Source organism: Loxodonta africana, chromosome 15 (genome assembly GCF_030014295.1).
Source record: "Loxodonta africana isolate mLoxAfr1 chromosome 15, mLoxAfr1.hap2, whole genome shotgun sequence".
Classification (NCBI taxonomy): domain Eukaryota; kingdom Metazoa; phylum Chordata; class Mammalia; order Proboscidea; family Elephantidae; genus Loxodonta; species Loxodonta africana.
In genome coordinates this window covers 22603978-22621460 of record NC_087356.1, presented here as the reverse complement: position 1 = coordinate 22621460, position 17483 = coordinate 22603978, and the positions used below count along the sequence as shown (strand labels likewise).

The following is a 17483-nucleotide window of genomic DNA, read 5'->3' as shown; positions in this document are numbered from 1 at the left end:
CCATTTAGTCTCATGTATCTACTTGAACTAAGAAGCACATTCTTCACAAGTACCATTTTATGTCTTATAGTCCAGTCTATTCTTTGTCTGAAGAGTTGGCTTCAGGAATGGCTTTAGTTCTGGGTTAACAGGGAGTCTGGGAGCCATGTCTTCTGGGATTCCTCCAGTCTCAGCCAGACCATTAAGTCTGGTCTTTTTAATAGGATTTGAGTTCTGCACCCCACTTTCCTCCTGCTCCATCAGGGACTCTCTGTTGTGTTCCCTGTCAGGGTGGTCATTGACGGTGGCCAGGCACCATCTAGTTCTGGTCTCAGCCAGCCTGGTATTTTTTAATAAATATATAGTATTTGTATTAATATCCAATTTTTATTTTTCAAAATATATCAACGTATCTATTTGTCATTTTATCATATTTTATTTAGTATTACAGTTTACTATATAGATGAAATAATTTGTTTAAAGGGGTAATCACTGAGATTGGTACATAGTTGATGCTCAAAAATATTTTATTTGTTTATGCTTTGCCTTGTTTGAAATAGTATTTGAGGTAGCTCAGAGGGAAACATACGGAATTACAGGATTAGAACAACAGAGGAGGAAAGCAGAAGCCGGGAAGTGGGAAAATACTGGTTAAAAATATAAGATGATGTCTGGAGTAAGGGGATTACATAAAATTTGTGTGGAAATGTCCTGTCATTTGCAGAAGATAAGTTGCAACTTTTAACTCTGAGCTTCCTTGTGTATAAAAATAAAGAAGAAAGAACGATCAATTACAGGTAGGTTTAAAATGCGTAAGTTGCTCAGGAAATAAGAATTCACTCTTGCTTCGTCTTCTCCACCATGATTCAATGGTATTTCCCAAACTTTCCTATTTTGTAGTATTTCATTATTACAATAATAATAATTATTTATACGTTATTGTTGCTACCTGATGAACTAAATTCTCAGCAAGGCGACGATGAATTAGAATATCGTTTTGCCCTTGTCATTTCAGAATATACTAAGTATCTTTAGTAAATTGCTCATATACACTTTGTACCGTGTTTCTCATTATCTATAAATAATAGTGTCTTTACGTCAACCTCCACGTAATGTCCACTGGGCAACATCTGCCTGCATATACATCCGTGGTCCCTTAAGTTTGGAGAATGGGATGTAGAGGACGTAACACTTAAGAAACACTCCCAAACCGCACAGTGTTTTCATGAGCATCACAAACTAAAGTGTGTATTCGTTATTACAAACCATCCTATGTATTTAACTCAAATATTTAATATAATAGGCTTCATGGCAGTCCATTCTTAAGTATGAGTTGTCCATAAGTTGGATGTTCATAACCTAGGGATTGCCTGTATATAATAAGGTGTTGGCACAACGTTCAAATCACAGTGTCCTGTTTCACAGAACATATCGTGGGTGTTAAGCGACGCGTGACTATTTAATTAACCCAGTAACTGCAAACTCTGTCAAATAAATGACTCTGTTGGATTTTTAAGAGGGTCATTTCCCCTCTTTTTGTGGTTTTATCAACTTTACTTCCAGAAGAAACAAGCTTAAGGTACAAAACAAATTAAGATAAATTTGTTGGCTTGAGCCTAATTTCTTGGCAGCTCTCACACACTTAGAGTGTACGTTTTAAGATATGTGTTTTTACTAGCCGGTGGTTATTCTCTCAAAAAAGTATTAAAAACAAATGTCAGGACTAATCACTGACTAAAATGTCAAGTGTACACGTTGTGGGTTAGCTCAAGTTAGCCATTGTCAGTGCTTCTGTAGTTCAGAAGGCATTCGTCTCTCTCCTCTGTCCCTCCCTCCTTTCCTTCTCTCCCTTCTCTCGTTCTCCCATAGTGAATATAGTGCTGCTAGGATTGATTTAGGGAGCCTTGGTGGCGCAGTGGTTAAAGCGCTCAGCTTCAAACCAGAAGGTCAGTGGTTTGAACCCACTAGCCACTCCATAGGACAAAGATGTGGCAGTCTTTGTCCATAAAGATTTACAGCTTTGGAAATCTCATGGGGCAATTATATTCTGTCCTATAGGGGCACCGTGAGTTGAAATGGACTAGATGGCAGTGGGTTTTTTTGGTTAGGATTGCTTTACTACTAGCTATTACTGAGGTGCTAACAAGCTGCTAACCTTGCAGTTGCTGTTTTTTTTATCTTTTAGCTTAATATGACTGATAAAGGCCTTAGCTTATTATGCCCATAAACACTGTTTATAAATCCTCAAGGTCCGTATTTTGGAGACCAGAGAAAATCAGGTGGCAGTAAATGGAGAATAAGGTTCTGGGTGCAAATTCAGTCAATGTTTTCCTTTTTCCTTTGGAAGAACTGTATATTATTGTTTTTTGAGTGTTTTGTTTTCCCTCAGAATGAGCTAAAAAAAACCCAACCCAGTGCCGTTGAGTCGATTCCGACGCATAGCGACCCTATAGGACAGAGTAGAACTGCCCCATAGAGTTTCCAAGGAGCGCCTGGCAGATTTGAACTGCCGACCCTTTGGTTAGCAGCCGTAGCACTTAACCACTACGCCACCAGAGTTTCCATTCAGAATGAGCTAGAGATATTTAAATCTGTAAAATCTATTTTTGTAAATTATGTGGTACTATAAGCTTAAATGGACTTTTAATTTTATAATATACTTCCTTTTTAAGTATTCAGTGGAGCTGTATTTCTTAAAACAATAAAGAATGATGCTTTTTCTGATTTCTGATTAGTTCCTATAAATCTCTGTAGCTAGTCTAAAGAGATGTGCCAAAAAATCACCTTAATTACTTTTATAATAGTCGTTGAAATTTCAAGTAGTAAAAATTTCTTATTTACAGGACTAGAGCAGTCTTTATCATGGAAATATATAAAGCAGCTGTGTGTCTCTGGTCACTTGTAGGCTCATAAATCTACTGTATGGCAGGTCCGCCACCTGCCACAGAACAGAGAGCTCTTTCTGACTGCTGGAGGCGCTGGCGGACTTCACCTCTGGAAGTAGTAAGTCTCTCCCAGTGCATGTTCCTCCCTTTGAAGTTATTTGTGGGCGTAAAGTAGGGTTGGATTGAACTTTTTATCTTTTTTGACTCCTTTGACTTAGTTCATTTTGATATGATTTTAAATTTCATGGTATTATATTACTGTTGTATTCTAAGCATTTTATTTTTTTAATAATATATTTCTTTTATACTTAGGAAACATTAACATGTTTTTTGTTTGTTCCTTAGTTCATGTGGCTGCTTCTTATCAGCCCAAATATAAACTGTCTTTTTTTTTTTTATTGTACTTTAGATGAAGGTTTACAGAGCAAACTAGTTTCTTATTAAACAATTAACACACATATTGTTTTATGACCTTGGTTGCCAACCCCATGGCATGTCAACACTGTCCCCTTATCAACCCTGGGTTCTCTGTTACCAGCTTTCCTGCCCCCTCCTGCCTTCTCATCCTTGCCCCTGGGCTGTTGTGCCCATTTAGTCTTGTTTTGTTTTTTTTTTAATCTTTGGCTGAAGAGTCAACCTCAGAAGTGACTTCATTACAGAGCTGTAAGGATGTCCAGGGGCCGTACTCTCCATACTCTCGGGGTTTCTCCAATCTCTGTCAGACCAGTAAGTCTGGTCTGTTTTTTTTTTTTTTTTTGTGACTTAGAATTTTGTTCTACATTTCTCTCCAGCTCTATCCAGGACCCACTATCGTGATCCCTCAGAGCAGCCGGTGCTGGTAGCCAGGCACCGTCTAGTTGTGGTGGACTCAGTCTGGTGGAGGCTGTGGTAGTTGTGGTCCATTAGTACATTAACCTTCCTTTGACACACTAAGTATATTTGTCATTTTACTGGTACCTTCAGTATATTAGAGTAGGTAGGCCTGGTGGTACAACAGTTAAGTGCTCGGCTACTAACCAGAAGGTCAGCCATTCAAACTCACCGGCCGCTCCGTGGGAAAAACATCTGGTGATCTGCTTCCATGAAGATTACAGCCTAGGAAACCCTGTGGGGCAATTTTACTTTTGTGATATAGGGTAGCTATGAGCCAGAACTGACTCGGTGGCGCACAGTGACAGCAGGAACATTTTTACCAGACTTGAAACCCTGGTTTTTGCTACTTTTATTAAAAATGTGAAAATTTTAGCCAAAGAATTTTTAAAAATATTATCTCCTAATCATCTCTAGAGGATAGAAAAAGGGTTAGAATTAAAATTTTTACATCCTGACCCTTCACATGCTCATATTCAGAAAACAGCTCCTTATTGGTCTCCAGGAAAAGCTTATCTTTGCGTTTGCTTTTTGCCTCCTTCAGACAAGGTGAGTTGCGTGAGAGCTGTGTTACCAGGCACTGTACTCCGTGAATCCCAAAGGCCTGAGGGGGCAGATGTCAGTACTCTTCCTTTTTTAAGAGGCCTGATAAAAATTGAGGGTTAATGGTATTTCTGAATATCTTAGCTAAACAGTATCAGCTTGGCAGGGGAAAAAAAATGTTTCTCTAAAACATCACTCAGGAAAAAAGAAAAAACACCTGCCCATAAGTGAAAGTTATTTCAAAAGTAAAGTTTGATTAATAATGTAAGAAGAAAAGCCCCATCTTCAATATGCCTGGGACTTTCACATTTACAAAATACTTCTCTATTTATTAGCTCTCTTTCCAAGCTAGAATTTTTTTTTTTTTATTGTACTTTAGATGACGGTTTGCAGAACAAACTAGTTTCTCATTAAACAGTACACATACTATATTATGACATTGGTTAACAACCCCACAACTTGCCAACACTCTGTTCTCAACCTCGGGTTCCCCATTACCAGCTTTCCTGTCCCCTCCTGCCTCCTAGTCCTTGCCCCTGGGCTGTTGTGCCCCTTTAGTCTCATTTTGTTTTATGGGCCTGTCTAATCTTTGGCCGAAGGGTGGACCTCAGGAGTGACTTCATTTACAGAGCCGAAAGCATATCCGGGGGCCATACCCTCAGGGTTTCTCCAGTCTCTGTCAGGCCAGCAAGTCTGGTCTTTCTTTTTGAGTTAGAATTTTGTTCTACATTTTTTTCCAGCTCTGTCCAGGACCCTCTGTTGTGATCCTTGTCAGAGCAGTCAGTGGTGGTAGCCGGACACCATCTAGTTACACTGGACTCACTCTGGTGGAGGCCGTGGTAGATGTGATCCATTAGTCCTTTGGGCTAATCTTTCCCTTGTATCTTTAGTTTTCTTCATTCTTGCTTGCTCCCGAAGGGGTGAGACCAGTGAAGTACCCTAGATGGCCGCTCACAGGCTTTTAAGACCCCAGATGCTACTCACCAAAGAAGGATATGGAACATTTTCTTTATAAACTAAGTTATGCCAGTTAAGCTGGATGTTCCCCGAGACCATGGTCCCCACAGCCCTCAGCCCAGCAATTTGGTCCCTCAGGGAATTTGGATGTGTCTATGGAGCTTCCATGACCTTGCCTTGTACAAGTTGTGCTAGCTTTCCCAGTATTATGTACTGTCTTACCCTTCACCAAACTTATCACTTGTCTATTCAGTTTTTCCATCCCCACTCCTCCCTGCCTCGTAATTATCAAATATTGTTTCTTTTTGTGTGTAAACCTTTTCATGAGCTTTTACAGTACTGGTCTCATACAATATTTGCCCTTTTGTGATTGGCTTATTTCATTCAGCATAACGCCCTCCAGATTCATCCATGTTATGAGATGCTTTACAGATCGTTGTTCTTTATCGTTGCTTAATACTCCCTTGCCTGTATGTACCACAGTTTGTTTATCCATTCATCTGTTGGTAGGCATCCAGGTTGTTTCCATCTTTTTGCTGTCGTGGACAATGCTGCAGTGAGTGTGGGTGTGCATATGTCCATTTGTGTGACGACTCTTATTTCTCTAGGACATTAGAATGGGTTTTGAAGAACCGGGCTCCAAGGGAAAATACTTATTATTTAGGGATACAGCTGACAAAAAAAAAACTGAGAGCAAAAGCTTTAATTCAAAACTATATAGCTTCTGTGAGTAAAAAACAGAAGACAGGTTTTCAGAGATCCGGGGAATGCAGAGTAGTTAGATCATTTTTTGTGTAATTTCCCTTTTCTTAGCACTTTTGCCCACTGTTCATCCCTGATTCTTCTAACCCAGTTTCTCCACTCGTTGTTAAACTCTGCCAGTTCCCTTACTTAAACCACGCAGAGACCTGTCACTATTTTACTTGATGACCAAACTCTTTGGGCTGCTGACTTTAAGAACTAGTCCCCAGTTTTCTGTGTAATTCCCATATGGGGTGTTACTCCAGAAGATGTACAAACCTGTTTGCGGCTAGAATTTTTGACTAACCGGTACCCCAGGTCTACACAGTGGCCAAATGATGAAGACATTATAACGGATGCAGTTGTATCAGTAAAACCGAGTCTGTATGCAGCTAGAAATGTGAAGTTTCTCTCAGTGTGAACTTTAATCCAGGCCATAACAAATGTCTAGTCTAATCTTCATATTGGCTTGGAGCTTTGCTGTCAAATAATAATACCAGCAAAGGACAGTCTGTTTAAATAAGGTGGTATTTAGCTTTATGTCCAATGTCCAATCTCCCTCGGTAGTGATACTGTTAAATTATAAATATTTATTGAACACTTAACCGAGAATTCTAGAGGAACTCATTAGTTATTCAGAAATTGTTTTGAAGGAAGCCCAACATGCTCGGGTTTTTTGTGTTTGTATTTGAATCAATCTTTCTCTCTTTCTCAGAACTTTAAGGGATAATACGGAGGGTTTAAAAAAATCTTTGTTATCTTTTAAATATTGAATAACTACAGCCTTGGCCAATAGGTACATGGATAAAGTTCTGTGTTTGAACTGTTCCTTCATTCATCTGAATGTATTATTCCTTTTAATCGAAATAAGTTGTAGGGTCTGAGAGGAAAAGGAAGCAGTAGGTCATCAGCCTGTCACTTTTTCCATTTCTGCTCTGTGTCTGGGTTGCTTTGTGACTTACACCCTTGGCCTTTATTAGCCTTGATGAAGTAAAGGAAGTATAATGGTTGGTACATGGTAGGCTTTAAAAAGCCACAGGAGTACATTTGTGTTCATTAGTAACACATCTTCCTGAGGAGGAGGAAGGAGATAGAGAAGCTCTTTTCTTTTTTCCTTCTCTCCAATCTAGACCAAGTAGAATTTATGAGTTGTTAATCTTCAGTTCTTCTTACTTTATAAATTTATATTTTTGGCTGAAAGAAAATTAGATGTTCTCAGAATTGCTTTTTTTTTTTTTAATCTTCCTAGAGCAATGATGTTTAGGTCTAAAATCTCCACTGAGCGCCTTCCCATAGTAATGGCACGCACAAGGCCCTATACATCTGTATGGATCTGTGGGGTTAGAACCTGGTGACATTGCTCCATTCAGGAAGTGTTTAGATGAGGTTCTGCAAACGTTACTTGCAGTTTTTGCCTTTGCACATGCTGTTTGCCTGTGGCATCTAGCACCCAAATCAAGACAAGTACAACAAAAGATGATCGAGAACGCCAAGTAAGCTGATTAAAGAATGGTAGATCAACCTGGAGCTTTCATATTAAAAGAGAAAATGCAGGCGTGTCCTGAACAGAAACAATGTTAAAAATTTTCTAGTAGGCCTCACACTTTTATGAGATGTTTTGGAGATAGGGTTGAAGTTTGAACAGTGTCTCTTTATTTGCATACAACTCAACATTAGAAAGATTCTTTCAGTATTGATCAGTTCCAGTAATCAACTGAGAAATGGAAATCGTCATTGAAGTATATGTATGAAAATAAAATGGTGGCTGCTAAGATTTGTTCCTTCTTACCACTTGGATCTTGTTTTTCAGTGAATACCCTATTCAGCGATCAAAGAAAGACTCCGAGGGCGTGGAGATGGGAGTCGCAGGCTCCGTCAGCCTCCTGCAGAACGTGACGTTGTCCACTCAGCCCATATCAAGTCTGGACTGGAGTCCAGACAAAAGGGGCCTCTGCATATGTAGTTCGTTTGACCAAACGGTGAGAGTACTGATTGTTACAAAACTCCACAAAATTTGATCATGACTTTGGACTTGAGAGCTTCCAGAGGAACTCTCATGGAATGTAAGACATGCTCTGGGAACCTCTGACTGAACAAAGTTGGACTTTGATGAAAAGAGTCCCAGACGCAAACCGGACCTGCTTCCCTCCCTGGGTGTGAAAAGCTGTCAGAGCGACCCCCCTGATTCTGACTCACTGCTGTGCGTGGGGCACCGCTCCCCAGAGCAAGCTCTCTTCTCTCCCCTCTGTTTCCAGTAAAAAGACGGTTATTGTCTTTATTTACACATTTTTAACTAGTTCTGCATCTCCAAAGTTCCGTGTTTTATCTTGTATTGCACCTTGGTGGCACATGTGTTGTGATAAGGATCGTTTAATTTTGTTTAAAATAGTTGGCCTTGAGAAAACAACTCTGAATTTACCTTCAGAAATACACTTTGAGAGATTTCAGTGTCTGGAAGGTTCTGTACGGAATATTCCAAAATTCCCAGATAGCACTGTCAGACTAGATTGGGGTAACTGTTGCCAGCAGTATAACTCATAATATGAAATGCTGTGATTGACAGAGACCTCTTTTTTCCTTAAAATACAAGGAATCGAGTTAGTGAGACTTTTGGTTGTTGACTGTGGTGATGCTGTTGAGATGTACAAGGTTGTGGGGTTTTATAGCCTTACTTTTTGTCAAGCCTTTTTATATATCTCATGAATAAACTTTTTTGAAGTCTGTGAAAGCTTTGATTCTGTTAGCAGTAGTAATAAAGCCAACTCTGTCCCTTTTCTTTGCTTTATAAGTACTGAATGTGCACCAGTGAGTTCACCTTGTTTCTTTAATGTTCACCCCATCTTTGGTTAAGACTTCAGAGGTTTTCACACTTTGATTAAACCTACCTTCCCCAGCTTACATTCAAGAGACTAAATCGGTTGCGGCCTAGTGGATTCTGACTCACAGTGACTCCGTGTGTGTCAGAGCAGAGCTGTGCTCCATGGGGTTTTCAGTGGCTGATTTTTTAGAAGTAGATCACCAGGCCTTTCTTCCGAGGTTCCTCTGGGTGGACTCAAACTTGCCACCTAAAACATTCATAGTATGTAATTCGTGTGATTTCAGGGACTTGTGGAGAGTTACTTGTTTAGGATATTAAGTTCAAGAAAATGAACTTTTTAAAAAATTTCTTAAAATCTTTTATAGAACAGTGCTTTGACTATTATTATAAAAGTAAAAAATGAAATTGAATTTAAAGCCTGTTCCTGCTGTGTGTGGGTTTATGTCTTTGTTCTGATTTGCAAAGAGAAATGGGAGCCAGCCCACAGCAAAAATATGAAAGAGAAATGCCATACATCTTCCACTAAAAAGTCAAATTGCTCTTCAATCCTAAATTTCATGTTTGGGGAATTTATTTCTATTTAATTATAATCTATTTCCAATCCTAAGCACTATTTCCATGTAGGTGCCGTCCAAAGGCACATGCGCTAGGACATGAATGGAGTTATTTACCTCATGCGTGTCTGTAAACTCACAAAAGAGACTTGAAGGTAGGACAATATATTTGGTGGCTTCCGAAATACTTTCGTTAGTGATTTAGGTGGATAAATTGTATGTTTTTACAAGAAAAATAATATGCTTCTGTTAATCTCTGAGGATTGTCCAACATGCACACACACAAAACCTATGTCATCCTTCTTCTGCATTAGAACAGCCAAAAAAGTTGCTAGCAAATACTTAGGGCTTCATGAGATGCAAAATGCAATTATACCCCAGGCACTAGCAGCTCTGCCTCTTAACTTTTAGTGAAGTGTCTTTCCCGAGGAAAGAAGGCATTCTCTCCCAGGGCTGTGCATTCAGGAGCCTACGTGTTTGTTTTAGCTGAAGACCCAGTCGTGCTCTGTCCCCTTGTGGGAAATGTGGGCATTGCAGACCGTTCCTCACAGAAGAAGGTGGATTGTGGTTTGCAGATGCAGCTGGAGAGATCTTCACTGTTTAATTCCCAGGAGGGACGCAAGCCAAATTGGACCTTGAGAAAGATGTAATGCTGTAGAAGTTTCCTCCCAAAATGTGAGTGCTTTTATGGAAAGAGGCACTTGGTCTGTGATAACACTGCATAGTATGGCAATGCTTGCTTTTACACCATGGGTTTATTAGCTACAAGTTTTGTAATTAGCTTTATTACTGATCTGATCTTATTTTAGTGCACCAGAAGGAAACATCTGGCTTTTTATAGAGTGCAGAATGATTGTGGAAATAGTATGTGCCTCCGTCACCCACCACCGATTTATTAAGTTCTGATTTTAATATAAAATATTTTTTAAAGTGCGGATTTATTTATCTCATCAGTTAACTTCCTACAAAAATTCTAGAACTTCTCCCCACCTTCCTTGCTCTAGATTTGCATAGAATATAGTCATTAATTGTAAAAGCTAACAAGTCAATGAGGGGGAGCCTTTCATCTGCCCACCTTTGGAGCTATGGGCCACACAGCTAAAACAAGCAGCCAGAAATCAACAGTGTGGTCAAAAGAGACAGTTCTCCCTCACACAGGAGACTGAGGACATTGGTACTTGATAGTCCTCATTTTATGTCTTCGGCCTTTCTTCCTGATGTCTAAGAATGCCCATATTTAGGCCTTTTGAAGTCAATCAGAGTGTCAGCGCTGGAAGCGACCTTAGAGTCCACTGCACCCAAATCTCTTATTTGGAGACACACAGGCCCTGCGTCTCCTGATGGCCTAGTCCCTGCCTCCCCTGCACCTCCTGAGGCCCCTCAGCACTCATTCCCCCTGAGCAGCCAGGACACTGCTGCAGTTTAGCAAGCCAGAAACTCAACAGGTGTGCAAACAACGCCACTGTCAGAGGTGATAAGGCAAGCAAATAAACTACCAGGGAGGAACAGGCTCAGATACCCTGTAGATAAACAAGTGTTTGATCAGGGCTGAGTACCTCCCTTGTCCAGTGAAAGACAACATTCACAGGCAGAGGGAGTCTGGGCTTGTAGTAAGCAGCTTGGGAGCCCTTTGGAACCCTGGCCTGGAGTGTGCATCTCAGCACGTGCACTGAGCCAAGGCTCAGAGACAATGGACGTGTGGAAACTCTGCGTCAGCTCGCCTGGGGACCCTGAACACCTGGCAGGTCACAGGTTAAAGAAACTGTAAGACAGACCCAGAAGTCTCGGCAGGGGACTTCTGGTGGCCACAGTTTCTGCCAGTCCATTAAAGGAGACTTTGGGCATACTGTGGATTGTCCATAAAGCTTAGATGACGAGGGGAAATGTCAGAAACCTCGTTTCTGTTTCTCACTGTTAGGTAAAGAAAGCAATGAAGAGTAAACCATTAACATCACCCTAGAGAGACTTGATCAGGACCGTGTTCATAACGGTAATAATATTGACAATAATAATACTAATAGCAGCTAATATTTATTGAGCAGTTACTATGTGCCAGGCACTGTGCTAAGTGGTTCTCACACATATATCCTTGAATCCTCACAAGCCCTGGAGGTAAGTTCTGTTCTCATCCACATTTACAAATAAGAAAACAGGCTTGAAGAGGTTAAGAAAGTTGCCCAAAGTCACACAGCCAGCAAGTAGGAGATCCAGGATTGGAAACCTGGTTTGTCTATCTCTAGAAATCAAACTCTCAACCTCATCTTTTCTATATAGTTGGAAGCTGTGAGGATGATGCAGAACTGGGCAGCATTTCTGACTGTTGTATGTAAGGTCACCCTAAGTTGGAGCCAACTCCATGGCAGGTATCATCCACCTACCCTCTGTCTAATATGTATAGTATAAGATCTTTTTTAGCTGTAAGCAACAGAAACGATACCTGGTTAACTGTACTATAGAGGAATCTATTAGAAGGATTTGGGTTGGTATATCAGTCAAGGCTTTAATCAGAGAAGCAGGCTATATCTGTATCTATATATATAGATTTATTGCAGGGATCGGACCTTACACAATTGCAGGAGCTAGTTAAGCAGTCTCTGAAGACTGTCATGCTTGTGTCTGATGCTGGGTTTTGTAGTCTTCAGGGCAGGCAGTTCGGAAGGGAAGACAGATGTAAAATGTGGGAGAGTAGGAACGAGCTGGAACCCACAAGCACCAGCTGGGGACCATAAGAATGGACTAAAACCCATGTCTCTGACTATGATGGTGTGGATGTCCTGCAGAAATCAGGACCCTTCATCACAGGGCTTAGAACACATGCCTGGTCCAGAAGTTGGAGAAGCCGAAGGGCAATCTGGGTAAAGTAACTGCAGTCCCCTCCACTGTCTCATGCTAGTGAGGCGAACCAGCACATAAATGACAACCTGGATGAGCTGCTGTTTCGCTTCTACTGTCCAAATCTCAGACCAGAATCTCCTTGGCTCACCCTAACCAGAAACATATAAGGAAAGGGATTCTGGGAAAGGTAGTTCCACCTAGCCAACCTTGGTGGCTCATGGCATGGAGAAAAAAGTTGAGTCAGGCTTTGGACAGGACAGAAAACAAGACAGCTCTGGAGATATGTGTGACAGATAGACACACTCTCCCTAAGTCTCTGAACCATCTCCAACTTCATTCCCTCCTTGTATCACTCAAATTCCCAGGGCAGGATCCCATTGGCCAGCATGGGTCACATGCTCCCCCTTCACCAGAGGAGGGCATGGCGGCTTGGTTGACTGTCCACATAACACTGCATGATATAGAGGAGTGCTCATCCCCCATGACGGATTGAGTTGTGTCTGTAACACAATTGTTGGAATCCTAACCCTGTCGCCATGAGTTGGGATTGACTGGATGGCAACTGGGTGCTAGATACCAGTGGATGTAATTCTGTTTAGGAATAAGATTTTCTTTGTCATATTAATAAGGCTGTATTTTATAGGGTGCAGCTAAAGCCTAATCACTTCTGAGCTATAAAGTGAGCATATTAGATGCAGAAGCAAGCACATACTGGGGAAGAGAGGACTGTCTACAAGCCAGGGAACCAAAGAACACCCAGAACTACCTACAAGGAAGGAATCGACATGGTCAAAACCCTGATTTGGACTTCTAGCCTCCAGAACTGTGAGAAAATAAACTGTGTTCTTTAAAGTTACCCACTTGTGGTATTTGTGTTACAGCAATGCTAGGAAACTAAGACATCCCCAAGAGGGAAATGAAAGTGCTGTTGTAAGAATAAGGGAAATGGGTACTGTGCAAGCAGAAAGAATGGCTGCCCACTGCACCTTGTGAATACTGCAGAATAAGGAGGCAGGAGGCACTGAAATCACACTTCACTCCTGCTCAGTCTGGCCTCGAGCCTTAACTACCTTTAGGCTGAGCTTTTGGAGGTCAGAGACAACGTCTTTCTCATATTCTGTGACATCCCTCCTCACATGCCTAAGACACTTGCTCACCTGGGCTCCTAATAAATTTGTATTGACAATGCGCTGTATGTTCTGGATAAAAATCGTCATGACAGACTGAAGTAGATTGAGGATGTCAAGAATCAGGGCTCAGGATTGCCACCTTTAGTTCAACAATAAAGAAGCGAACCTCCAGAGAAACTTCCAGAGACATAAACAGGAGTTCTCAAGGCAACAGTCGATTCTCGATGGTGCAGAATACTTGGATAGGCTTGAGTTGAAGGGGATGATGGAATCTTCGAACTCCCTGAAATGTTATGCGTGTGTGTGTGTGTGTGTGTGTGTGTGTGTACATTTTCTAGGAGAGCACAAAACAAATTGTCAGAGGGGTACTTAACCCTCCAAATGTTAACAACTGCTTTGGGTTTGGTATAACTCTACAATTAATACCTGCAAAGAGCCTTAAACTGTGCCTGGCACACAGGATGTGCTCACAAAAATTGAGTTATTACTTCCCAACATAACTTAAGGATGTGAAACACAATCCCTGATTTTGAAGACCTTAAAATCAAGTTGAAAAGATAAGATCAACATATGGGAACAAGAGCCAAAGATCTTGGCATTAATTGCAATTTTTTTGTGTGGTGCCAACCTGTGTAGAAATTGAGAAGAGGGGCAGGGTAGTGAAGGAAGGCTTGACAGGAGGAGGAGAAGCCCTGACCTGGGCTTGAAGCATCGATGGTTGGACAGGCCAGGGAAGATTGTGGAGTGAAGATGTCGATGATGGGAATATCTGTGGCATATGGGGGAGGGGTACAGACGGACAACATTTTAAACTAGAAAGAATACTGATCATGGAGCCAGAAAGCAGCCGTTGTGTTAATGCCTCTTTGGGTTCATGATTCAGGAACCCAACTCGTGCTGGGTTAACTCAAAAAAAGAGGTGGGGAATGGAATATTTAACATAGTGTAACTGTGAAGTCCAGAGATAACTTACCATCTGGCATGGCTGAACCAAATGTTCAAAGCTCAAACTGGGCTTCCAGGGCAGTGTCTCTCTGGGTCTTGGTCCTCTTTCCTCTGGGTTGACTGCATTCTCTAACAGGCTATTCCCATGTGGTGGCAAAAGCAACCTGGTATGATCATACCAGCTAACAACCTCAGTGGACAGAGAGCACTTTTCCCTTCAACAGTTCCAACAAAAGTCTTGGGACTGAGGCTCATTGGCCTGGCTGTGTCACATGCCCATCCCTGAACTAACCGTGTGGTGAGGGAGAGAAGTATGCTCAGTATTCAGGCGTGATCATGTGCCCACAGATTCTGAACATGGAGAGAAGCTGGGCAGGCAAAAATAGTAGATGCCTTTAGAGGGCTCAATCCCATTTCTGCTCTACATTAGCTCTATAGGTCTCTGGACAAGTCATTCAGCCTTGCAGGCCTCTACCTGTAACCTGTATAATGGGCATTAGGCAATCTGCCAATCAAATGAGATAAATGGGCTTATGCATAAAAGCTCTCTGAAGACTGATAAACCAAAACCGGTTGCTGTCGAGTCCACTCTGACTCATGGCGACCCCACGTGTGTCAGAGTAGAACAGTGTTCCATGGGGTTTTTAAAGGGCGATTTTTTGGAAGACGATTGCCAGCCCTTTTTATGAGGTGCCTCTGGGTGGACTTGAACCACCAACCTTACAGTTACCAGCTGAGTACATTAACAGTTTGGCTGATCTTGGGACTCTGAAGACTGGTTTAAAAAAAAAAAAACATTGCCGTCAAGTCTATTTCAACTCATAGTGACCCTATTGGACAGAATAGAACTGCCACATAGGGTTTCCAAGGAGCAGCTGGTAGATTTGAATTGTTGGCTTTTTGGTTAGCGGCCAAGCTCTTAACCGCTGTGCCACCAAGGCTCCTGAAGACTGATAAAGCCTCCAAGTGTAAAGAGTCACTGTTGTGAGGAGACCATTCTGATCAGACAAGAGTCAACAGCATGTAGTGAGTACATGGAAAAGAGTCCCCAGAATGGCTGTGGCCAGAACCCTTAAGAGGATATATAAACAAAGATGGTAGCCTTCCTAAGGGCAGAGGCATATGCCCACATAGTACAAGCCCCTGTGCCTGGTGTGGGTGCTGAGAAATTATTTGATGTTGGATACCAGGGCAAGCATTACCAAAGGAGAAATCACTGGCACGAGTAAGCACAGTAACAACTGTGGCCTCAGGTCCCAGAGGCTCTCATTAGTAACCAGCAGGGGAGACTGGGCACAGTTCTGGGCCAGGAGCCTCCCTCTCCTCACAGCTTTTGCAGGAGCAACCTGGGAAAGCGAGGAGGAAACTGGGACCTGTCAGTTAGTGCCAGCTCTCATTTAACTGCCTGCCTGCCTTGGGGAAAGGGCACCGTGAAAAGGACTGGTCCCTTGGCCTGGGCTGTTATTTACTAGGCCCATTGAGCCTGAGGTAGGAGTGATGGGTGACCCAGGTGCTGGTCTCCAGGGAGGAGAGATGCCTGGAGTCCATGGCAGGCAGTGGAATTAAATGAGTCAGGTGCCGGTCAACAGCCACGAGGCCCATTCAGCAGACAATAGGCAACGACCTCCAAGAGAAGCCATTGAGATCCACATACTTAAGGTGACCAACTACCGTGGTTTTCCCAGGACCGAGGGGGCTCCTGGGATGCTGGACTTTTAGTGAGAAAACCAGAAAAATTCCAGTGAAACCCAGATGAGTTGGTCACCTTACTTCTACCTTTATGAGCCTGAATATTGTCCTCTGACCTCTGTGGATCTACCTGGAATTGCCAAGTTGGGTGTGTGTGGTGGGGAGGAGGGGAGGGATGCTATTAGGAGCATAAAAACAATGAAGGACGCCAAGGTATCTGCCCCCTGGTTGCTGTAATCTGGTTTAACACAGGTGACACCATCTTTGCCATCAAACATGGAAGACTTACAATCTAAGAGGGGTGTCCCACTGCAAATTCAGAGAGAAAGAAAAATCCTGGCCACTGATTATTCATGGGTCCAAAACCAGGCACTCCCAACAACGGTAAGGAGGCAAAGCAATAATAAAATGTCATAGAGGGTGAAGTGGAGGCTCCTGCCACCACTTGTGGCACAGGGCTTGTCAGGTCAATGAATTTAATAGATCTGGAGTCAACTAACCAACCTTTTCTGAGTATCTGTTATGTGCCAGAGGATTTAACATACGCTTTTTTAATGTAACTATTTTTTTATTATAATAATAAAAAGTAGAGATTACAGGGAGAAAGGCCTGGTGATGTACCTCCAAAGATCACCAACGCCAACCTTCTGGAGCACAACAGTCCGATCCTGAACCATCATGGGGACAGCGCAGGAGAGGGCAACACTTCCTTCCTCCGTGAGTGGGCTGCCTGACCACAGCTTACAACGACCATAACTGGTAAGGAATCCGAGGCTCAGAACAGCTCAGTGAATTGGCTAAGGTAGTTCTGCAAGAATATAGTAGAGCTGGGATTACAATCGAGTGCCTCTTTCCCTGTTCTTGTTATTGCTGTTGAGTTGCTCCTGACTCAGGGTGGCCCCGCGTGTGCAGAGTTGAACTGCGCCGTAGGATTTCAGAAGCAGATCTGTCTTCCAATGTGCCTCTGGGTGGGTTTGAGCTGCCAACCTTTCAGCTAGTAGCCGAGCTCTTAAGCATTTGTGCTACCCAAGGACTCCACTTACTTTTTCCTTTACAGCAGGCTAACTAACTCGCGTATTAATGATTGCTCATAACAGAGACCCCCTCTGAGTTTGATTAAGTTGATTGAGAACTTCTGCCACACTCGATTCCAGTTTGATAAGTTGTACAGGATCTAATGGGATGGAAAAGAATTTTATATTCTGTTTTTATTTACTAGGGAAAGTGGGGTGTGGTGTGGGACTCAGGACTTGTTAGTCACTGTCTATAACACCTGTCACCAGCAGGGTGTGTGTTCCTGACTTGGAGTAGGAGAGTTCTCTGGAGGGAGGTGATGGGCCATTACAATGGGCAAGAAGGGGCCTGCGGGTAATGTGAGGAAAGTCACTCCTGCCTGTTCCTCACCAGGGACAAGGAGCAGATTTAGCTGCCAGTAAAGGCCCGTTAATCTTTGGTAGACTACAGTCATCACATTTATTCAATGGCATATATGGATTGTTAGGCTAAACAGACCATAACTTATAAGAATGGTCTCTAA

General features: G+C 42.3%; 1 protein-coding gene across 2 annotated transcripts in view; it reads left to right on the top strand.

Moving 5' to 3' along the window:
- DNAAF10 (dynein axonemal assembly factor 10) overlaps positions 1–16066 on the top strand; it is a 41295-nt gene extending 25229 nt beyond the window's left edge. The window contains exons 7-9 of one of the 2 annotated variants that reach the window (XM_023552711.2): positions 2885–2982; positions 7786–7954; positions 12826–16066. In XM_023552711.2, the coding sequence (XP_023408479.1) occupies positions 2885–2982; positions 7786–7954; positions 12826–12843 (285 nt within the window). In that variant the 3' untranslated portion in view covers positions 12844–16066. Of the gene's footprint in view, positions 1–2884; positions 2983–7785; positions 8221–12825 lie in introns of those variants that run through there. The other variant, XM_023552710.2, reaches the window with a different exon arrangement.
- The last annotated feature ends 1417 nt before the right edge of the window (positions 16067–17483 follow it).